Consider the following 25,164-nt stretch of genomic DNA (forward strand, 5'->3'; position numbering starts at 1 on the left):
ACCTGGCTACACAACCAAAATTAAATCAAGTAGATTTGGAAGCAGGATAACTGCGCAGCCTATTCAGCCAAATTCTCATAATTCCGTGCCGCCATGACCTATACACATTATATTCCTCACTTCATTGCATGTGTGCGGTACAAAGCTGGTTTGTTCCCCAATTGCTGTATGTGATGTTGAAATTCTGTGTTGGCCAAATTATACAACTCACCAAAGCCGGGGCCAGTTAAAAATACAATTGGCTGGAAGTAAAAAACATTGATGTACACCACTGGACTTGATGAATGTGCTTAGTACCTCTTTTGCATAAAGCAGAGATGGCCTTCAAACCCACACCTCTTGAGCGTCTTGAGCCTAAATCCGTTGCCTTATACTGGTCATCTATGTTAATTGCAGCTTCCCATTTATTATCCTTCTTTATTCTAAGTCCAGGGTGGGCAACCCTTTCGCCATTCGTTACTTGTGGCGAATTGGCAGTGAAACTGTGCCGAACAGGGCCGCCGGGACTCCCTGTGTTTGGGGGTGGGGGGGAGGGGGAGATGATATGCAGCACGGGAGATGGTGTGCGGCACCGGGCTGAAAGTATTAGCCGGTAACATAATCACTTGAGTGAGAGTGAGAGCAGGACTGCAGGGGAGGTGCGCTATCTAGCAGCCTGACCCGGAACTTCCTGTCTGCTGCTATAGAGCACTCCTCTCCCCGTGCTGCTCCTGCTCTGACTCAAGAGATTTTACTACCGGACAAGGTAAGCATGGATGGGAGGACTGGGAGATACTTACTGGTGAGGTTACCGGTTTCAAATCTCCCTCAGTGTAAACAAAATGGCGGCAAAATATTGTGCAAATAGGATGTCGCAACATCAACACTTTAAGATTCACACCTTCTTGTATTTATATCACTAGCTCTCAGCATAGTGCTTCCCCTCAATAATAGATAGATAAATAGGTGGGCAGCACATACAGTACTGTACTCAACATATACAGGAGGGTGATCCTGATCTTTTTAATATGGAATATTTTTTAAGTGAAACGTCTTTGCTGGCACCTACCAAAATTTCGCTTGCACAAAATCGCCTTCATGGTGACGGAAGTTGATAATGGTAGTGACGTCACTGCTGGCAGAAGAGGCCGTCGGTGATGTCAGTGTTGGCAGCAGCGCCCGGCGCCGCGTGCCAGATCAGAAGCAGCAGCAACGCCGCCACACTTGGGAGAATGAGGCCACACACACAGAGACATGGTGAACACCACACAGACACACAGAGACACACACCAGGAATTCACAGTTAGTATAAATCTAAAAGTGCAAATAGCTAAAAACAGGGTGTGTGTACCGAGCACGCACGTTCTAAGTCACACTTCTTTGCGTTTTGTCACTGAAATTGTGTTTTGATTTTTAATTAAAAACATCACCATCACAAAAACAATTTCTGTGACAAAACAGTGACAAAAGACAAAGACGTTTCTATAAAATGTGCCTGCTCGGCACACGCACCCTTTCTGACTTATAATATTTTTCTCCTGTAGAAAACAATATAGAATAACATCTTACCATAAATATACAGATCTAAATTTATTCCCCACTGGAAAAAAAATGTTTACTGTCTCAAAAATTAAAAGCACGTCTAAATATGGTTTCAATCATGATTTGCCAGTGCTAAGAAGCCCATGTTGCTGTTACTGTATGTACTCAGAAAAGAAACACGTTTTGCATATTCCCAGTTTTGGCCTTTCTAGTTATTGGAGGTAGTTTGTCCCTCCGTGGGCACCGTCGCTGGGCTTCCAAAGCACTGTTTTTGACCTGTCATGGCGTCCCCCAGCAGCGGCATGGGCTCGTATGAGTCCCTGCGTTATGCGGAGTACATGAGAAGGACCGGGGGAAATAGATCAGCTACCGACCTTGATCGAAGATTGGTGAGTAATGGACGGCGGGGCGGATCCTGCCCCTCACAGGAGCCGTATCTGCAGTGACCTTGCCAGCCAGAGCCCGCAGTCACCTCCCGCCTGTCACTCCGCAGAGAGGAATGAATAGCAGTGTCACGTTATTGTGATAGAATCCCTGACGTGTCTTTAAAAACAACTACGGTCTGTGTGTGGTTTATTGATAACTGGCATTGCTGGATATTTTGGGGCAGCTTTAAAGGTCATTCACCCACCCAACAACTTTATAATCACTAATTGTTTGCCTTGTTCGGATGTTTCCAAAAATGTACTGTAAACCCTCTCCCCACAAGACTCTTCTTTTCACCTCATTTACTCCATTGCTGTCAAGATCCAAGTCCAAATGAGTGACATTTCTTCATCCTGTATCAAATGGCAATGACGATGTAATTGAACAAATATGACTTAATATGAAGGTCTGAACCAGCAAGTCCTCTAAGTAGTCACTTAGTTTTGTTATACCTGAATCTTTGATTTATAAAAGTCTCCTTGCTCCACTAAAAAGCCCAGTTATATAAAAATAGTGTATTTGCGTTATAAATAATAAAGAACTGTACAGAGAAACAACTATCCTCAGTACTGTACTCTTGCTTTTTGGTAATTGAGATACAGTACTCATTACAGGCCAGAGACCAATGTGTACCTGGGCACAGCTCCAAGATGTATGAAACATTTCATTGCTGTTGCATAAGGGTTTGTTGTGCTGCAAAGGTCCTGACAGGAATGTCTACACACTTATTTTTTTGCTTAGATTGAACTGTCAATGTTATGTTGCTATCGGTATAGATATGAAGGGGCATATTTACTAACCCGTGCTACTCCATAAGACACCTTCCAGCACAGACTAGTAAATATGGCCCCTGGCTGTAAGGTGTCTTGCAAATGTAGTCATGGTATGGCATCCCATGATGGGCACCCTCGGGTGACATGGCACTGTAGCCCCACACTCTTCACTCTCGCAGCTGATTCAAAACATTGTCCGCTTCTCCCGCTGACGCGTTGTGTATGTCCCGATGCAGCGCACCACAGTTTGCAATAATGTGGACTACATCTGTACAGAGTAACATTGCACATAGTAATACAGTCTGTCCCTTTCTTTCCCAATTATATGAAAGGGGTTGTCTTTCAGCATGTTTTTTATAGACTTGCACGTCTTGAAAACGTGGCCAGAAATGTTCTAGGCACAAAATGTACACAGACCTTCCTTTTTTTTTTTTTTTAATTGAATAGGCTAACGTTCATGTACAATGGCGGATTTCCCGTTAGGCCCAGGCATAGGGTGGCAAAAACATCCGCCCCCATATGCATTTGCCACGCTGTCGGACATAATGGAAAGGCACTTACATGTGTCCTGCCGCCTCCTCAAATGACGCATGGATGTTCCAACGTGAAATCACATGGCGTGATGTTGCAACGTCAAATTGTGCCATGACGTCGCGTTGCCATGGCAACGTGACGTCATGCGGTGTCATTTGACGCTGGTGTTCCAAAGGCGATAGAGGGCAGAAGCAAGGAGGCGGCAGAACACATTTAAGTGCCATGGGGCGGCGGATTAGAAAGTTCATGTATTTATATATTCTCAGTTAATTATTTTGCATAGGGTAAATATGGAAATCTGCACACACCACACTCCATTTTATAACCTATTCCTAAATTAAAAATCCCAGGTTTAATGAATTTACATGTTTAGGAAGTTAAATCTGGGTGATTGATGTCGTCTTTTACAAAAACACACTCGCCTATCAGTATTTTAAATAGTTTGTTAAAGTTTTGTTTTTAAACCTCAGGTCTATTTTTTTTCTAGCTACTATCCTAAGTGTGATGTCACTGTTTTTAATAAGAGCTATCATGGATAGAGCCTCTTCTTTCCCTTATCTTGAGTGGTGTCTGACTAAGACATGATGGGTTACAGGTAGTGGAAACATTTGATTGACAAACAGAGGCAGAACTAGGTCGTTGTAGAAAGAAAAACAATATAGAATGTATTATTGTTTTACTTTTGTAGTCCTGTTGAAAACAAAATCAAAGCAATATTACACTATACATTTTTCTTTTTTCTCTTCTGTTTTCCACACGATTTGTGCGTTTGAAATGGATTTGATTTAAAGATACATTTTTAATTGGAAGTGGTAAGAAGCAGCACTTGGGATTTAATTCATAAATAGGGAAAGCATATATTTGTAGATATATTTTTGGATCTTAACGCTGCTTATTTTTGTTTTGTTATTTGCTGATGACATTGAGCATTTTTATTAGCCTGTGAGGGTTGGAATGTGGCTATATTGATTTGTAAGAAATAGAATACCAGAAATCACAATACTGTAGACCAAGGGTATGCAAATTTTTCTCCCTGCGCCACCCTGCCTGCTCTCACCTCCTGCTTGCGCCCACCTCCCCCTGTTCAGCTCCGGCGTCATGACACCACGGAGTTATGTGACGTCACGTTAACATGGTTTGATTTGACGCATCGCTGTTAAGTTTAAGGTAAGTAAAATTACAGAGGCCTTGCGTGATCCCCGGCATATAATTTAAATGCCTTCAGGTAAGCGTGGGGATTTCTGTAACTGCCACGCTCCCCCCCTAAAAATCTTACGCCGCCCAGTTAGCGCACCCCTGTTATAGACCAAAACTAGTCTAAAATAAATAAACTGACAGAGAGTAACTAACTGGGTGCTAAAGACTAGTCTATCCTGGTCAGTTTAGCAGTGAAGTCGACAAAGCATACTTCCAGCACACCAAAATATAGACCATGTCATAGTTAACGGGGGAAGAACTGCATAGGACACTTGATAAAAGGAATATGAATAAAGTACCTGGTTCCGATGGCATGCACCCAAGAGTTCTTAAGAAGAAGGTCAGTAATAGCCAAACCATTACATTAATATACAAGGACTCAATTTCTACAGGCTCAGTACCACAAGATTGGGGTAAAGCAGATGTGATGCTTATATTTAAAACGGGATCTAGACCAGAACCAGGGAATTACAGACCTGTAATCCTGACATCGATAGTAGGTAAGCTACTTGAAGTACAGGATAATCAGGAATACCGAATGGATAACAAAATTATTACTAATAGTTAGCATGGATTTATGAAGGATAAGTCGTGCCAAACCAATCTCAGTCGTTTCTTTGAGGAGGTAAGTAGGAATTTAGACCAGGGTAATGCTGTTGATGTAGTCTACTTGGATTTTGTAAAGGCTTTTGATACAGTGCAACACATAAGGTTAGTGTACAAAGTAAGGAGATTAGACGCTCTAAAAATATTTGCACCTGGATGGAAAACTGGTTGAATGATAGACGACAGAGTTGTCATAAATGGAACCTTTTCAGCTTGGGCTAAAGTTGTAAGTGGAGTACCTGTAGGATCGGTACTGGGACCCCTGCTTTTTAACTTGTATATTAATGACCTTGAGGTTGTGTAGCGTGTGCTCACCACAAATGGGACTAGACCGCGAGGCTGAGGTGGGGATGTATAAAGCCACAGCCCTACAACCACGAGACCAGGTCCGGATTGCAGTGTCAGGGTCGTGTAGCCAAGGTAGGAGCGTTCGGGTGAGTCGTGGTACTTGTCGTAGTCAGGGGTTGGAGAGGAGAGAGTCATCGTAATTGAGGAGAGAGCGGGAGTCCAGAGGCAAGCTGAGGTCCAGGGGCACAGAAGAGAGAAGTCCAGGTACGAGCAGGGGTTACAACGAAGGTCATACAAGGCACAGTAACAGCAGCAAGCACGGATACACAAACAGGAGTTTATACTCAGCCAGTAGCCATGGGGCTGACTACGCCTATAAAGGATTGAGGGCCAATAGGAAGGTAGCAAGATGGAGGTGATTACACATAGGTTGTGTGTTGATGGGTGGAAAGGTCACAGGTATCACGGTGAGGAGCAACTGAGGTTAATGTTGTTTACAGCGCGGCGTGCGGGTGCATGAGGAATGCGGCACGCGTGTTACCGGTGGGGCTGTCCCCCGAAGTTGCGGACGGCACTCTGCGCGCATCCGCCATGACTCTGCGTGATGTGTCCGAGGGGCGTGGCCTAGCCCCGATCTTGACAGGTTAGCATAGAGAGCAAAGTCTCTATCTTTGCTGATGACACTAAATTGTGTAAGGTAGTAAAATCAGAGCAGGATGTAATTTCTCTCCAGAAGGACTTGGATAAGCTGGAAACTTGGGCAGGTAAATGGCAGATGAGGTTTAATACAGATAAATGTAAGGTGATGCATTTGGGAAGCAAGAATAAACAGGCGACATAAATTAAATGGGGATAAATTGGGGAATCCTTGATGGAGAAGGATTTAGGACTGCTTCTAGACAGCAGTCTTAACACTAGTGCCCAATGCCATGCAGTAGCTGCAAAGGCAAATAAGATCTTATCTTGTGAAGTATGCTTGTCGCGCGCTATGCATATGCCCAAGGGCTGTGTCTGAACAGGGGGGAGGTTCAGCGGGAAGCCCGTCAGGAGATTTATGCTTATCCTAGAGATATCAGTGACACTGCGGTCACTCTCCTAAGTGGATAGTCTCTCTTGCCCCGGGGATTAGAGTTCCGTCGGGGACCCGGATATGGGATGCTGGAGGTAAGAAAAAGACGAAGACCGCCTTACCCTCTATAGTGAAGCCTTCCTCAGTAACGGGTCCCGCTTCCGCAATGAATGCAGACCGCACGTCCACGGTGAGGGAACAGACCCTCCTGTGGTGCAACACATGCATGGGAGGACCTTTCTGGCTTGTCTACCACCTACTCTTGTTAAAAATAAAGCCTTTTTTTCCTTTTGCACATACTGGTACCCTTTTCTTTAATTTTTAAATTTTTTGGCTGTTCCTGAACCTGTCTGAGTGCCCTGACTATGCCATCTTCGTTGCTAAGATCTTATCTTGCACACAAATCCCTGCAAGCTCCAGGACCCACCATATCGTATGTATGTATGTATGTATGTATGTCAAAAGGAGTGCTGCTGGGCGTGACCAAATGTATACAACAAAAATACCCACTGCTACATCCAATATGACAAAAAATACGTAGTTAAATACTTAAATGTTTGTATTCTCATAAGAAAGGGTCATTTAGTTAAACCCTTTGGCCAAAGTGTTATAAGCCTGCAGCCACGTCACAGTGAAGATTTGCTCATTAGATGGGTGCAAATAAATGTCCCACCTTCCAATATATGTCAAATAGTCCATGGTCTGGTTCTTTTCTCAATTTAATCAGAGAAAATAGAAAACATCTTTCACAGCATCATTTCAGTCCATTACATCATTCAGGCATATAGAATTTAGTTATAGCGTGGAGAATGGTTTGCTTGGTTGTTCTTAGCTTGGATGATAAATGTTTCTAAATCTTTCATTCAAATATACTTTTTATAGATTTTATTCCAGCAGTCTTAACATAGTAATCGCCTGTTTTTCTCAGTGTCACCCCAAAATGCTCTTGGTCAATCATCAATGTTTAAACCAATCAATCAAAGTTAATCATTACTTTGATTTAAAAGAACCTCTTTGTTCTGTCACAAAGTACAGTCAATACTATGTTCCCTATCTTTTAAGACCTCTCTCTATTGTATTGTCTTTCTAAGTATTTAATTAACCTTTGATTCCAAACTCTTGACCATATACTATTCAACTCGGCAGACATTAAACATACCAAGTTTCTAAAATCAAAGAAAACATCCGCCTGTCTTCTTATTGATTTAACTTCTTATCTTTGTAGAGGCAGCTTATCATTTTCCAATATAATTTCTAACTTAATACTAAATTATTTATTTTAACCAGTTACATGCTGAATATACATGTATATAGACAATATAGCATCTTTATTATTTATGCTTGAAATCGTCCACAGCTGTTTAGTACAGATACTGTACATGTAAGGTTATGCATTTGGGAAAGAAAAGTCAACAGCCGACTTACAAATTAAATGGTGCAAAATTAGGAGAATCTTTTATGGAGAAGGATTTACTGTAGGAGTGCTTCTAGACAGCAGGCATAACTAGTGCTCAATGTCATGCAGTAGCTGACAACGCCTATAAGATCTTATCGTGCATTAAACGGGGAATGGGTAGAAGGGAAGTAAGCATACTTATGCCACTGTATAAAGCATTGGTAAGACCACACCTTGAATATGGAGTACAGTTTTGGACACCACTCCATAAAAAATACATTATGGAACTAGAAAGTGTAGAGAAGAGTCACCGAATTAATAAAGGGGATAGAAAATCTAATTTATGAAGAGAGGCTAGCTAATTTATATTTGTTTACATTTAAAAAGCGGCATCTAAGGATGGTTATGATAACTATATACAAATACAGTCGGTCAATACAAGGAGCTTTTAAAAGAACTATTCATCCAAAGGACAGTACAAACAACACAGGGTCATCCCTTTTAAGGTTGGAAGAAAGGAGATTTCACAAGCAACACAGGAAAGGGTTCTTTGAACTATTCTTTATACAGCTCAACCGCCTTATAACGCTATGCTTGGGGTTCAAAGTATCACATCGCGCTTTAAGCGGACCGCGTTAGAAATAATGTACAATTGTATGCATTGCACAATAAAGTATTTAAGATACCAATAATCGTGTTGTAAAGTATTCGTAAATACAAAAATTGGGAACCACGCTTGCATCGTGTTCTACGCGAATTCGTGTTGTAACGGGGTTGAGCTGTAGTAAGGGCAGTTAAAATGTGGAATTCATTACCCATGGAGACTGATGGCAGATACAATAGATATCTTCAAAAAAAACTTGGACTTCCTTTTAGAAAGGAATACAGGAATATACCAAAGAAATAAACATGGGAAGGATGTTGATCCATAGAGAAATCTGATTGCCATTATTTGGAGTCAGGAAGGAATTTATTTCTCCACTTATGAGATATCATTTGATGATGTTTCACTGGGGTTTTTTGTTTTCCTTCCTCTGGATCAAAGTACTGTAAATGCAAATATAGGATAAGTACCTGTCTAAAATTAGCATATGTTGAACTTGATGTCTTTTTTTTAACCTCATCTACTATGTATAGTCAATTTAATAACTTAAAGCAAATACAGAAGCATCGACAGTTTCGGTGCAGCATGCACCTTCATCAGAAATACAAAACAATATTACTGATCTTTAAACCTCCACTGAGCACCCTACACCGTCCTACATTGGAAAGCCAACACCACTGCTGATCGCGTGGAACTTCTGGGTTGTGACATCACAGCGCAAAAACTGTGGTGATGTTCAGAGCTGGGTATCAGCATGGAGGTAGAAGATCACCATGGCAACATGTATGCAAATCAGAACAGCTGACGAAAGACATAGCAGATGGATCAGTCGTCATGGAGAAGAAGTATACAATAGTGACACAAGTTAAAAACTGGCACAGAGTTGTGTATATGTCTAAGGACAACATTATTAAAGGCTAATAACAAAACCGTCAAATTATAAATACAATATGCTTGACAATAATGACTAACCAGCATCAGGAAAAGCCTTTAAAGAAACAGGTACACCTTTTTAGAATTAAAGAAAACATGTCAGTACAAAGTCGTCATTGAGGCCTCTCGGCTTTAGACTTTTTAGTGGGAAAATTCAAAGGTCATCCCTTGCGGCTTCCTATTGGCCCACGTTGACGAGGAACATTTCAACAGGAAGGTGATACCTTCAGCTCCAAAGGCCCCCTGCTTCAATGCATAAAATAAGCAAAACCTGGAGTGCTGCTTTAAAGCTGCAGTTCAGGCTTTTTAAAAAAAAAAATTATAGGTTTTTTTTTCACTTCAATAGTTTCATGTGGGCAATCTCTACTTACCTAAAGAACTGCATAGCTGCCGGTCAATTCGTTCTCCGTCTATTGATCGGCAAAGTTTGGCGACATCTTTAAATATGGGGAATATATTTCCTCTGTTTCTGTCACTCAGTGGAAGCTCATGAGTATTCATGAGCACTCCTGCACTGACATGTGCAAGAGGGAGGGCAGGTCTCACAAAGGGGTGTGCCAGGGCTTGTGACAGGACATGAAGGGGCAGTGCCTTAGCAAATGGTTGTTAAAATAGAATACAAGAAAATTGGTCTTTCAAAGTTGTTTTTTTTAAAACAGAAAATGCTAAAAGTATTTTTTCATACTACAGATTTATTTTAAAAAAACACACATGCAGGATATTGTCTGAACGGCAGCTTTAAGACCTGTATGAAAGTAATAATAAGTAATATTCAAGATTTAGCAGCATTATTAACAAAATAAACAAAAAGTATAACATAACTAAATGTTTATTGCTTAACTCATTTAAGTTTTTAAAGCAAAACATGTTTTATTAGGTCTTGTAATATTTTTCACAACTTACTTGCCAGTTATGTCAGAGCAATTTTTCCAGTTTTTTCTCCTAACTTGTATGATTTGGTATTTTTGATGCCAGTTTGCAGGGGCTAAGAGGATGTTTGGGTAGCTATGAGGGTGTTGCTGTTTTTTTGTTATAATATGTCATTGGTAGTATTAAAATACTTGCTGTTCGATTTGTAATAAAGCCAATTGTTACTTGTAATATTCCATAAGTGCTTATATAGAGGTTGTTTTTCCCCTCTTTTATATCTACCTTAACTTGTTGGAGATATGTGAAAGTTACCAACCATTTGTAACCTTGATTTCACTTACTAGAGATGTGTATTGTATGTGAATGTTAAACTAATTTACCTCTCGCGTTCTAAGAACGAATGTATGCCACTAGTCTCAGGTGTTTTATTTATTTTTATTCTGCAGGTATTCCTTTTTCTTTTTGGCAGTCACTGTGCTGAGTCAACATCATTTATTTTATTTCAATTTACTGAAAACAAAGTGCTTTGTTCACAGAATTTGAAATAAACTGTAGAAGGCATAAAAACACAAGGATGGCACATTAAAAAAAAAAAAATACAGAATAGACACCTCAGCAGAATGAAAAATGTCAGTGCCCGGGAATGAGAAGCGAGTCATTTCTGTTCCGTAGAGAAATACTTCAGCGTTAGAAATACTTCCAGCTGGGAGTGAGGCAGATGGTTTTCTTACTGCTTCCAAGTTTCACTTACAGTATTGCTAATATGTGATACATTTAACTAGTGTTGTACATGAGAGGTCTCCGGTACATTGAGGAGAAAGTTGCATTGTCAGCTGGCTTGTAAAGAAGAGTATTGATGGAATATTCCCCAATGTTGCTCACCGTTTATTAATAGAGCACTGTGGGTCCGATTTTTGCAAAAATACAGTCAATTAAATGAACTAGGACTATCTGTATCATCTACTAGTTCAGCGGTGGCCAACTCCAGTCCTTAAGGGCCACCAACTGGTCTGTTTTTAAGGATATCCCTGTTTCAGAAGACCACTGGTCTTGAAAGGACAAGAACAGAAAAAGCCCCCTGTTTTCTAGCACTCTTTCTTATGTGGAATGAATGAATTAAAATATAACCTTTATTGGATATAATAGTAAAATAAAGTGACACATTAAGCTAACACATAGAACAACACTAATAATAATAGGTTGTTGAAGTTTACGACATCAAAGATAGGATGTAATACTATATCTCCCTAATGTATAGGGTGTGATATATATACATACATACATACATACACAGAGCTAAATATCTCTGGGTCTGTATACAAGCTGTGTATAGTAATGAAGAGAATTAATAATTCTCAACACCGTAGTATGCAGAGAATATCTATTAACACATATAAGGACACCTAATGATATAGTATTAACGCACCCATTATGCGTTCCGAGTATATCCGATACCTAGTATAGAATCAGCTTGACCAGATATTAATATCAAGGGCTAATACAGTAGTAATAGCCACTGTCAGATTAGCAGATTCCTATTCATATGGTAATATAAACTCAGAATTGTGGTGTGTGTGTGTGTGTGTGTGTGTGTGTGTGTGTGTGTGTGTGTGTGTATCCAATAGTATATAGTAAAGCTCAAGCCTATATTAAAATTCTGATTGGCTTAAATAACTTATGGTTGTGCACATAGACTCCCAATTGATTGGAGTTTTAGAGTTTAATTTAGCAAACACTCCATGCTCTGCCTCATCCCATTCGGTATGGACATTTCCAATACACGCAGATATATGTCCTGACATCAGCCTTGGTAATAGTTTATAGCATTCTTACAACTATCCACCATCTACTCATAACTAGGGCGACATAGATAGGATATTCAACCTTACATTATAACATTCTTGCTTGCATGTAATATGCTTACATTCATTTTCTGGTAGAAATACACCATCCATTTCTAATCTGAGAGTAAAATGATTACATAAGTATTGATGTGTGACAAACCCTCTGTCAGAATCCGCTAAGAAATTCATTTCCAGCTCTAAGTGCAAATACAAGATATTGGTACCACTGTCCCTATGTTAGGGAATAATGTTGTGGACTTTGTACACATTCGGTGAATTGAACCATCACTCAATACATATTTTGACTAACACAACACCTACTGACTGTATTGCATTTAGTGCACTAAAAAAAAGTGTTTGTTTTTTTGTTGTGGTTTTTTTTTTTTGGTAACTTTAACAGTTATATGCCAAAAAGTAAATCTTGTTATTGACAAAAAAATGGAGCTCTAGGGCTCAGTCTGATCTACTTTTATCACAATATTGAACGATTGTATCTGCAACAGAAGCACATAATGATTGAGCAACAATAACTATAGAACATGATCAAACTTTGGAAATGATCTCTTATTTATTTATTATTGACTATCTGTGCTGTGTTTAAAAAAAAATTTTTTAATTGGTGCTGTTAATTTTTTGGCACCTTAAGGAACGAAGCAAGCGTTCTTCTTGCTTGTTCTGGAAAGCAGAATAGGCATGAATAGTTTGCACTTTTTAATTGTGTTCCCTTCACATTTAAAACACACATTTGTTTGCTACACTTACTGTAAGTGGGCTATGTAAAATTACCATAAAAAGCTTGTTTTATGAACACGTTTCACAGTAGCTTTGTTAATTTTGGAACCTTATTCGTTAGGGTGGGACTCTGATCGCAGTGGGACTTGGTGTTGCAGCTGCAGCATTTGCCGGTAAGGAGATTTCTCATTAGTTTTTTTTGTTGTTTTTTTTTTTTTTTTACATCTAGTACTGTAGACGTCTGTAAGGCAGGGTAGAAGTACAATTAATGCTTGTTTACCACTCAAGTAATAACCTATGTCAAATATGCACACCATTACTGATTTTATCCAAGGCTTAAAGGTGCAGTCCCACTTTTCTACTAACCACTTTTGTTCAGTAGACTAGGATAGAAAAAAGGAAATCCATACAGTAGATGTTTTGCTCACAAGCTACTGCTTTCTGTCACCAAACGTATTTAAAAAAAATTCTGGCCAAAACTTAAGTTATAAGTACCCAATATCAAATATAGAAAACATTTAACCCACAACTCAATTTGTGACATGACAGATGTATTATATGTACACACACAGTATGTGTTTTGTGTATATTTAATTTTCAAGGCATAATAACTAGAAATATATTTTGTGGACTACAAATTCTACAATTCAGCACAGGTGTAGTATTTTTCTCTGGTTTAAATTTGCAGTACACATACAGTAAATGATGGAAAGGGTTCATCAACAAGATGCAGACCGTCCAGATGAGCTACAAATCAGATGGTGACGTCTTGATCAAGCCGGCAAACGTAGCTTTTCCCTAGTTTTAAACGGTTTTCAGACATAAAATCAATGCACAGACCTGATATTGAACAAGTATAAAAGTAAGCACGTCTCTGCAAGCAAATGTATTATTTTTGGACAGGTGGTAAAATGTATGTTGTCTGATTATTCTCAGGTCGCTTTGCTTTCCAGCTATGGAAACCTTTGGGACAAGTAATCACAGAAAATGCAAAAAAATTCCCAGCCTCTGTAAGTGTGAAGTGATGTATATGATAAATAGTGCAGAACTGTGTGAGCCTCCCTTTTCATTTTTGTGTTCAGCTTCTGGTCATATCCGTGTGTAGTAGTGTTATATTGGTGTGATTTTTACTGCACGACTTAGTTTTTCTTTCTCTCTCTCCGCAGAGCCTGTCTTATTATTACAAAGGAGGATTTGATCAGAAAATGAGTAGGCGAGAAGCTAGCATTATTTTAGGTGTTAGGTGGGTGTGCTATATTTAAGTGTTACATTTTGTTTCTGCAATACGTGACCTAAATGTGTCCTGTTGTTTTACCAAATCCGTTATTACTATGATAATATGCAGATTAAAGAGCGAACCATCTCACGTAGTGACCAGATCAGTGGCAGGTTGGAATACATTTTATTGGACCCGTATGGAATAATACTTGCCTGTTAGCTCTGAAGATTATATTCTTTCCTTCCACATGAAAATACCATTGCAAAGCCACCAGCCAAGATCTGCCATTTATTGTTATCACATTTAATGTCTTACGGCGCATTTCATAAGGGTTCTCATTAGTCTCATTATTTCAGCAAATTGATCAAAAAGGAGGAGAAGAGGCCGAGCACTACAACAAGTATCCAGCAAATAAATGATCAGGAGAGTGTGCGTCCCATTAAAATATAGTTATTTAATGGTCATGTAGAAAAGAGGGCCAGAAAGCCCCACCAACATTTCACGCTGCACAGAGCGCTTTGTCAAGGTATACATATCCAACTTCGTTAACATATTTATAGAGACAAGCTAACATAATTAACCAATACACATAGCACAAAGTAGAACCGCCCTACCTGATTGCTAACAAGCCCATGGTGTGTCTAAAAAGACTCCTTAATGCATCTGCGGGCATGGAGACCACAAGTCCCGCCCCCGACAACCAATCCAGAGCCAGGACAGATCCAATATCCACCGTGGTACGCGCTTGCGCAATAACCACACTGTAGATAGATCCGTCCTGGCAATAGAGGCCGCCCACAGCGGGAAAAGTGCGGCGCCACTCCCGCAGAAAGCAAGTTAAAAAATCGTACATCATAAGCCGGGCGCAGTGTGCTCACATGACGCTCATACGTCACGCCCCTAGCAACCAATCCAGAGCCAGGACGGGTCTGTCATCCACCGAGGTACGCGCTTGCGCAGTAACTAACTGTGGGCAGATCCGTCATGGCAATGGAAGCTGCCTATAGAGCGTGAGGATGATAGCGTCAATACGTGCATCACAGGGGCTGAAAAGTTTCCTCCCCTCAGACTCCCATAGCAGGCACAGTGTAACACACACCAACACCGGTACGTGCATGCGCAAAACCAAATCAGAGGTCCGTGAGACATGGCCAGCCCTGGGTGTCAGACAGGGAGAGAAATTAACAATATGAGTATCTCAAGAAATATGATAGAATGTGCTTATTATGTCTCCCAGGGTGAACACAAGCCACCTAAGGCCCCAAACCACACGTCATTGCGTGCAAACGGCATGGGTGATATAGTTGTCAATTACAGCTGGAGCTTCCAAAGTCACAACCCACAATGCCTTGCTGTTGTGGATGCAAAGCATTGTGGGGAGTGACTTTAGAAGCTCCAGCTGTAATTGACCGCTATATCACCCCCGCTAAGGTGCGGTTTGGGGCCTTACTAAGTACAGTCTCAGGAACCCACTATACTGCCTGAGATTCATCATTACAGATTTTTTTTGTAGATACCTCACGAACCCCCGTCGGGAATCACTGCATTGCATCAAATTCACACAATTGCATTCAATTGAAGCATGGAAAACACAATTGCTAAGAACTAATAAAGTAAGGTTCATAAAGTATTTTAAAATGGTATGTAGTGTTCTGCAGTAGACGAGCACATTTTCTGCCCAAATTCAAATTTTCATAAACGCATGTTTTCATATTCACGAGCTGAAAAGAAGCTGCTACTAGCTTTTTTTGTTTTTAGATTTGGTTGTTTAAAAACAAACAAAAATTTGAAAATGCATAAATACTCTAACAAATTAAGAGTATACTGAAAAATTAGTAAAAAATTAATTTGAGAATATTAAAAATATATATATATATATATATATATATATATATATATATATATATATATATATATATATATATATATTTAAAAATTTCCACACAGATTAGAATAAGGAAAGACGTTTAAAAACATAAAAACTAAAATACACATTTTATGCTGGACATTGTATGTAGCAGTTTTGCAATGTAGTATTGTGTCTTGCCCACAAGATGGCAAGTCCTTTCTTTTTCTATATTTATAAACCATAAAATGTAATTTACACTCCGTAGTTGATGCAGTTTATTGTAAAAACTTTATTTCTACAGTTCATCTGCTGGCAAACCCAAGATTCGGGCAGCGCATCGGAAAATCATGATTTTAAATCACCCAGATAAAGGTAAAATGGCATTGGGCAGCTATAAAATCATGAGGGAATGATTTTGCAATGGGATTTGTTTATCTTTCAGTAATGTCGACCCCCTATAACGGCCAATAACATATACCAATATGTATACGTGTGTTTACTATCAAAAACAAATGGACAACACATTTTAAATCAGCAGTTCATTCAGTGGTGATTGTAGTTCTTTCCTCAACAATAAACATGCTGCACTGTGTAATAGTGTAATAGTGCTGAAATCAGTACATTTTCTTTACACCAAACTACTAGTCCTTGGAAAAATATATACTTACACAGTTGCCAGGTCTGCAATTTGGGGTTCTCTATGTAACAAGTTAGGTTTCTAAATTGTTGTTCGAAGAGAACTAGGATATTGTTTTTTGGCAATGATGTAATCAATAGGTGGAGTAGTTTACGTGTTGGGGTTCTGTATATTTTTGAAGTAGATGGTGTAGAATGTAACACATCTTTGCAGCTCGTCTCTGAACCAAAACCAGAATGTAGTGGGTTATTGGTTAGGATGGATAGTGCTGTGTTGCAGAAACTATCAAGGACTTGTAGATGATATCCAACCATTTTTACTCATCTGTCTTTAGGTTACCTATGTTAGTATTGCTGATGAATAAATAACCATTAGGTTCTGTAAAATAGTTGTCATCCAAGGTTGCCTTTGCCTGCAATGTAATGCTGGAATATATCTTCTTAATCATTTATAGCTATGAACTCTAAAACTGAGAACACGCTGCTCGATCAGCTCCGTTTTGGTAATACACCTAGAAATAAAAGCTCGATAAAGTTTTCCTTCTGTAAACTTGCCATAAAATATTAATGCCATTCAGAGTTTTGAAATTACAGGCTGCAGAACCAAGCACAAATCCTTTAACTAGCAAGGTTTTGAATGTAAATGATTTATTTTACAGGAAGACTATTATTATAACTTCTAAGTAGACCACATCTGCTTGAAAAAGCATGCCCATATGCTCATTCGAGCTTCTGCTTCTAAATAGCAGATGGTAGAACATTACGCTGTATTTCAAAAGTCAAACAGGAGAGAGTGTATTTTTGCATTCCTTGTGGATAGATTACAGCTCTCGGCATGTTTTACTGCAAGTTACTGACACTTCACTCACACCAACTACAATTACCACCTATGGTCCTTAAAGTTTCTGCAACCACGTGAAAGTGATTTTAAAGCAGGATCTTCAATGTTTGCTAAAAGTGGAATATTTTATATATTCTTACTCAAATTAACAAATGTCCATTAAATAGTCAATATACCGTTCTGGTATTGTTTGGCCAACGAGTAGGTGCTTAAAGTAGACTTCCCACACTGCTTGCAGTATCAAATTAACTAGAAGAGCACACCCCAAAAGGACCATTCATAGTGCAGTATCTTTTAATACAAATATGAAAAGGGAAATCGTAACAAACACACACAATAATAAAATCTAGTTAAAACCACATATGAGAGGGCTGATCTCCACCTTATGGGTCTTTTTCCGACAAACGATGTAACCGGGTCCTCTTGTGTTTGTATTGCTATTTCAGTATCCCGCTCACAGCGCAAAACTTTTCTTCTCCTCTTCTGGGAGATCTGTCCATCTCGGTCAAATGGGGAGAATCTGGACCATTAATGGACTGAAGGAGTAGGAGTAGTAATAAGAACACTGCCTGTGTAGTGAGTGAACACATTGAGCCATGAGCTCTTCTTGTGCCACTGAGCAAGTAACTTTATCCTCCTGTGCCTCGAGGACCAAAATGTAATTGTAACTTTCAGTGGAGGGATATTTATAATCATGGAGTATTAACCCCTTGTGGGGCAAACTTGCCTTTATCACATACTGAGTACTCCCCAGTACAACACCACCAACAAGATTTGAATCACTTATTTCTATATATATATCCTCACACCCTGTGTCCCAACTTTGATATTGATAAAAATGTGTTATTTTACTTTTATGGTCTACTATTCAATAGAATGTTTTTAAGGGAATATTTGTACCATGGATAACGTTATCCCCTTATTTACCCACCCTCCATGAGTGCAATGCAAAAGGGATTCTTTGGATGTAGGATCTTTCTAATATCTTTCATCCAATTTGTATGTATATATAGGTATTATATTCCCTTATGCACCTGGTAAATGTTCGTAAATAACTAAGATTGTTAGGTGAGCGGTAGGTACATAAGTATACGTCAAACCTAGTGGCATACATCGTAAGGAGCTAAGTTTAGTAATAGCCAAATCATTATTTATTTAATGTTCAAGGACTCCATTTCTACCGTCTCAGTACCACTAGATTGGCGTAAAGCAGACATGGTGCCTATATATAGAGCTATGTAGGAATTTAGACCAGGGTAATGCAGTTGATGTGGTCTACTTGGATTTTGAAAAGGCTTTGGATACAGTACCACTCAAGAAGTTGGTGTACACAATAAATGAAATTGTACTCTGTAAAAATATTTGCACCTGTATATTTGCCGTATACTATATGGAACCTTTTCAGGTTGGGCTTAAGATGTAAGTGAAGTACGCCAAGGATCTTTACTGGGACCCCGGCTTTTTAACTTGTTTATTAATGGCATAGAGGTTGACAGAGAGTAAAGTCTCCATCTTTGCTGATGACACTAAATTGTGTAAGGTAGTAGAATCAGAGCAGAATGTCATTTCTCTCCAGAAGGACTTGGATAGACTGGAAAGTTGGGCAGGTAAATGGCAGATGAGGTTTAATACAGATACATGTATGGTTATGCACAGGGCCCGCCAAAATGGTCAAAAACCCACTCTTTCCCCCCCCCCCCCCCCCCACCCAAAAAAACACTCCCTCGCCCCCCCCCTCCACCCCCACAACAGTTGCCTGCGGTGGGGTCCGGTTACGGGGTCCAACAGCGTGGTGCGGCCTTCTCTCTCTTCTGCCCTGCAAATTCATCTTTTCCCCATGCAGCTCCAGTTAAAATGGCTATGAGACGTGAAATGACGCTGCGGTGATGTCATGCGGTGCCGCATAATGTGGCTCTGCATGACGTAGTGTCACATTGCCATGGCAACACGGCGTCATTTGACGGCGTGCGCCCATTGTAATTGGAGCTGCAGGGGGAAAAGATGAATTTGCAGATGAATACGGAGATGCCGCCGCAGGTAAGCCGTTGACAGTGGCCAAAATGCAAATGCTTGTGGCGACCGGGCGAGTGCATTTGTTGACCCCTGGTTATGCATATGGGAAACAAGAATAAATGGACTGCTATTAAATTGAGCAAAATTAGGTCAATCCTTGATGGAGAAGGATTTAGAAGTGCTTGTAGACAGCAGGCTTAGCAATAGTGCTCAATGTGATGCAGTAGCTCAAAGGCAAATAAGAATGTATCTTGCATTAAACAGGGTATGGATGGAAGCATAATTATGCACTGTATAAAGCATTAGTAAGACCACACCTTGAATATGGACTACAGTGTTGTTGGGCACCACTCCGTAAAAAAAAAACATGGAGTAAGAAAAAGTGTAGGGAAAAGCCACCAAATTAATAAACGGGGTGGAAAAATATGACTTATGATATAAATTAGATGTGTTTACATTAGAAAGATGGAGTCTAAGAGGGGTTGTGAAAACTATATACGAATATATTCGGGGCCAATACTAGGAGCTTTCCAAAAAACTACTCATCGCAAGGGCAGTACAAACGACACAGGGTCATCCCTTAAGGTTGGAGGAGAGGAGATTTCACTAGCAACAATGGAAAGGGTTCTTTACATTAAAAGCAGTTAAAATGTGGAAAAAAATTTTACCCATGGAGACTGTGATGGAAGATACAATAGATATCTTAAAAGAAAAAGGGGGAAAACGTTGGACATTTTTTTTTTTTGGTAAGGAAGGTGTAAAGAGATATACCAAATAAGTAAACATGGGAAGGATGTTTATCCAGGGAGAAATCTAATTGCCGTTATTGGAGTCAGGAAGGAATTAATTTTTCCCCCTTATGAGACAATGTATAGCGTTTAATTGTATAATATTATTATTATTATTTGTTTGCCTTGGGATCAAAATACTGTAAATACAAATATAAGCTAAATATCTGCGTCTAAATTTAACAACTTAATCTACTATGTAAAATAGTTGGTTGAACACGAAAGGATTATCACTTCAAGTCCTGGGTGGGAGGGTGTGTCAGTTAGGGACCCTCCTACTGATAAGATATTACTTTTTCTGCTATTCATTTATTTTAGATTGCATGAGACGTGGTCTGTTAGAACCTGTGCTTTTGTTTCGGAATATTTATTGGAGCAAAACATAGCCTTTTGGTGACATCTAAGATAATTATTCTGTCCAACTTTTGTAGAGAAACTGTCTAATATTATAATAGGGAGAACATTAGTGACAATTACAAGGTTCATTTGGTAAGACTTTAAAAACATTTAGAGAGAGAATATAGCAGGGAGGATAATCGTATACCTAATTACTTGACAAGAGTATGAAAAGTATAGTTAATTTGAAGATGTGTGCACGTGGGCTACAGCAATTCAGAGGTCAGTAGTAGAGTGATCATGTAACCACATAGACGTGTTTCTATCGATCTGTAAGTTGACAAACATTGCAACCAGGTAGTTGCAAGACCAACAGGATGATTGCTGTTGCTTAAAGATGCAGACGGTTGTGATATTTATCATGCTGTTAATTTGCGTACAGATGTCATAAGTCATAAGTCATGAAAGGAGTAGGTGATATCCATTGAAGAGCAGCTGATTAAATCAAAGGCATTGTAAGGAAATCGAGAACGACGTGAACATACAGTGTACAGATGTAACATACATTATTGCACATGTTAATCAGGTTTGTGTTAATGCCAACGCGATATTTAACGTGTGCATCATTTAAAACAATGGTGAAGAAAAATAATCCAATGTCCACATTACTAAATTAGTATGAGAACCAAGGTTATGTGATTGAACCTCGGAAGATTTTCTATTGGTGCTATTCACCTGTTTGAAGAATTGCTGTATCTCCTTAATGCTCACGCGTGTTTCTGTGAGTTATTCAAGGTAACAGGGCCAATAACGTCTGCTACCTCTGTACAACATTGGAGGGGCCATGATGGATGCCATAAGGAAGACTTTTCTCTAGTAAAAAAAATAAAAAATAAACTCACAGGTCTCTAATGCTGATGCCATTAAACCAAGTTTTAATAAACCTTGGGATAGTAAGAAGATATCTTGAAGATATTTTATTTAACTAACTTAAAATTAAGTGTACTTTTTTTTAAGAGAATTTTTTCCCGTAAGGGCCACATTTAGTTTAAAAAAAAATTCATTTTGAGAAAACCCCAATTTGAGACCTAGCTCTACTCTGTGTTAATTTGGGCTAATCACTTTATCCCCATTTGCATAGGTATAAAAAAAAATGTGCTAACAAGATGTTCAAGCCCAGGATTAAATTCTGCACACAAAGATGTGAGCCCAGTCATCAGTATTAATTATGATTATTATTATTACTGAGATTAATAATAAAAAAAAAACAGTAGATAATGCAGCACCATACTTTGGTAATCAGGGAGAAGTTCTGGTTTCTAATAGCCAACTTAATGTTTTTTGTTTTTTTTAATTTGCAGTGTCAAGTCACATTGTGAAGCCCCTCTGTCATATGTTGACTCAGATCTGGGGGGAGGTGGGGGACTGATAGTTCATCTCAGTAGAGACTTCTTCAGCCATGAGCAGCTGTGCACTTCGCTAGCAAGGTATAAAGGAACACATCTTTGTGTGACCAATGGTTGGCTTCCATAAGAACAAAACAGGCCAAATCGCATCTGTCCATGACTGCTCTCCTACTGCATGAAAATGAGTAGTCATCAGAGACACTAATGCAGCCAGCGGAATGTGTCAGTGGCTGTAGGCAGATGGTTCCTACTTAGGGGAGAGTAAAGAAAGAAACAGGGCAACACTAGATGATTGCTGAACCATAACACGATTGTTTGGAGAAGTGGAAAGCAATGGCAGTGTTCAAATTTAGAAGGCTAAGGGAAGGAAATGCTTTGATCTGGTGGCCCTTAGCTTACTTTGTAAAAGTATAGTTTTTCGCAAGGAAATGGGAAACTGTATTCTAATCTAGTGTGGACAAGTTTGTGTTGTACATTTTTGCCTCTAATTGTTTGCTAGCATGTTCAGTAGAATTGCCTTATTTAGCATATGACACAATGCTCCATCTGCAGCGCAAATCATTAAGGAGCATTTTACTGTACACGCAAGCATGCCATCACGTCTTGAGAGACGCCGTGTATTCTGCTGTATGGACTATTTTTTAAAACCTATGGGTTGCAAATCCAGGTTTTAAAAAAACACTTATTAGAAAAATCCCTTTGAGAGCCATTTCATTTTTATATTTGTTAAATCTGGTTGTGTGTGTGTGTTTAAAGCCGGTTTGTTTGCTCTGTGGAGATTTTGCTGAGGAGGCGCTTATGACTTTAGAATGCAATATTTTTATTAAGCATTGTAGGTTTAAAAAGAAATACAATTCACTGAACCATACCAGACACTGATACATTTAGTAAGCGCACACCCTACCTCTGTCTCCTCTGCCTCGCCCCCATAAGTCCTAATTATTATTTTTAACTGCACTTCAGTAGCGCAATAATGATTGTGAACATTTACTGGGGGGTGGCGAGGTGGGTTAAGCGATGTGAGCTGACAGCCTTTGTGTGACTATTAACATTTCAGTCCTTGGCACTACTGGATATGCTGGAGAACAGTTCAGCTCCATACATTTCAAGGCATCATTGCCAGACATTCATTTAAATGAAGATAAGCTCTTCTTCAGAACAGGGAAATGCAGCATATTGAAGAGCAGTCTTTGTTTCCATCGGAACTGGCATTCTTTTCTTTTTCATGTTGGTTGGGTTTCTTATACTGTAAATCAGTTTTATTTGAATATTGCAAGGCAGGTAAGGTAAAGGAGGGCGTTATCAGAGAAGTTACATTTGGCCTGTGCTAAATCAACTCCATCACCAGGTCTATACAGTACTTGAACTTTGGTATTCTACTGGTGTTGAGTTGAGATGTACATTTCTATAACTGATTCCTTTGTCTTCCCTCAGTGTCTTACCATTGCTTGAGGTTACTGTTGTGTGCACCAGCATACTGCCTAATTTACAAACAGCAGTTGTTTCATGTTTACTGTCACTCTCTTTCAGAGAGATGTGTCTTAGAACCAATATAACCACATGAAAATTTTAACCGGAATATTCCCCCGTGGGGAAACCAGTTTTATTTGTTTGTTTTTTTCAGCTTTGTCATCCATCCTTTTTTTTTTTTTTCTGCTTATATTCACACAAAAAAATATTATTTAATCTGTTTGTCATTACAGGTGGATCACCTTATCTAGCAATGAAAATAAATGAAGCAAAGGACTTACTGGAATCTAGCACCAAAGAGTGATATCTGAATATGAATACAAGTTCATTTTATAATGATCAATTTCATCATTTTTATCCACTGAAAATGTTTTTGTTTATTTTTTTATGTATCAGTCCTGATATTTATTCTGGTTTAAAAGAAACATGTATTATTGTACCTTATTGTTTCTCCCCACTGTTGTAAATATACAGCAGATATTTCAATGACTTCTTGAGAAGAGAGTACTGTACTGTATATTTTGCTGCGAATTAACATTACCATTAGATTCAAACTTTTACACGGTACAATATGTATCCTGAAAATGCTTTAAATGAAGAGGTGTAAATAATATATACGTTATGCAGGACTTTAATGCATTTAAATATATCTGAATATTTTTATGTATGGTTTGGTTTCAATAGTTTTCCAGATTTCAACAGTTTGTATTGATGCCAAGTCAAATACATTTTGCTGTAACCTTGGCAGAGACACGAGCAGCAGAATAAGTGGGAGCCACTGTATAGATGCTTCATCACATTTTGTGCCTGGATCCCAGCTGTTCCAATAAGGGCCATCAGCCGACTTCACAATCATCTCTCTCCTTGCTTGTCTCATTTCAGCATTGGATGCTGTTTATGTACATATAATGTGCAGAGAATAAATATGTAATAAAATGTTTTACTTGCTGCCAACATTTCTCTGATTCTAGCCATTGTGCCAGTAGAATAGTTACATTTCTAAGCAGCCACCACACAGATTTAATAGGCGGGGAAATAAATTATTTATATATAAGAGGGAAAAAAAAGTCAGACCTGCTGGATATCTAAAGGTAATGTACACATACAGAAAGTATACCGTCAAGTTATATGCTTCATCAAACACATTTCTTAACCCCTCCACCACCACCAACCCTGGCTTTAATTAGCTGGAAGTTCAAAGTATCGGTAATATGAATGGGCAAAAGAGAATGGAGATCTCAGCTCTGAATATTAAATGCTGGCAGCAACCTGGGAGACACAAGAAAGTCAAACAATCACAGCAAAGAAAAGTCTACTGCAATAATAGAATATACTTTTGGTGATCTACCTTTACTACTGTAAATGGCTTGTCATACGTCAGAGGTGGCCTTTGATATATTGTTTATATAATGATCTACAATTGTGTTTACTTGTGTATATATTGGTGCAAAATATAACATTTATAGATATTTTTTGTGTGTGTGTGGGGGGGGGGGGGGGGGTTCTCTGGAGACTGCTTTATGATCCAGGGAGAAATCTGATTGCCCTTGCTGGAGTCGGGAAGGAACTTATTTTTTCCCCCTTTTGAGACATATGCCCCTAATGGGTACCCTGCGATAGCACCGCACTGGAAAGCCCCACTGATTTCAATGTGTTACATAAAACAATGAATACAGTTGCTTTCATTCGGAATAAAATATTATTTCATGTTTTTGATGCGTCACTAAAGCACACAGACTAAAACATCTTGTAAAATCCAATACAGGAAACAAATCTAAATGTGTGTTAGGGTGTGTAAGCATTTTGAAACACT

General features: G+C 39.0%; 1 protein-coding gene across 1 annotated transcript; it reads left to right on the top strand.

Moving 5' to 3' along the window:
• The first annotated feature begins 1,759 nt into the window (after positions 1-1,759).
• On the top strand, positions 1,760-24,820 carry DNAJC15 (DnaJ heat shock protein family (Hsp40) member C15). The gene is made up of 6 exons (XM_075591089.1): positions 1,760-1,910; positions 12,915-12,966; positions 13,730-13,803; positions 13,960-14,036; positions 16,163-16,233; positions 23,585-24,820. Exons 1-6 carry the CDS (start codon positions 1,803-1,805, stop codon positions 23,653-23,655), a joined length of 453 nt encoding a protein of 150 aa, XP_075447204.1. The 5' UTR covers positions 1,760-1,802; the 3' UTR covers positions 23,656-24,820.
• The last annotated feature ends 344 nt before the right edge of the window (positions 24,821-25,164 follow it).

The sequence above is a fragment of the Ascaphus truei genome, chromosome 3, assembly GCF_040206685.1.
Source record: "Ascaphus truei isolate aAscTru1 chromosome 3, aAscTru1.hap1, whole genome shotgun sequence".
Classification (NCBI taxonomy): domain Eukaryota; kingdom Metazoa; phylum Chordata; class Amphibia; order Anura; family Ascaphidae; genus Ascaphus; species Ascaphus truei.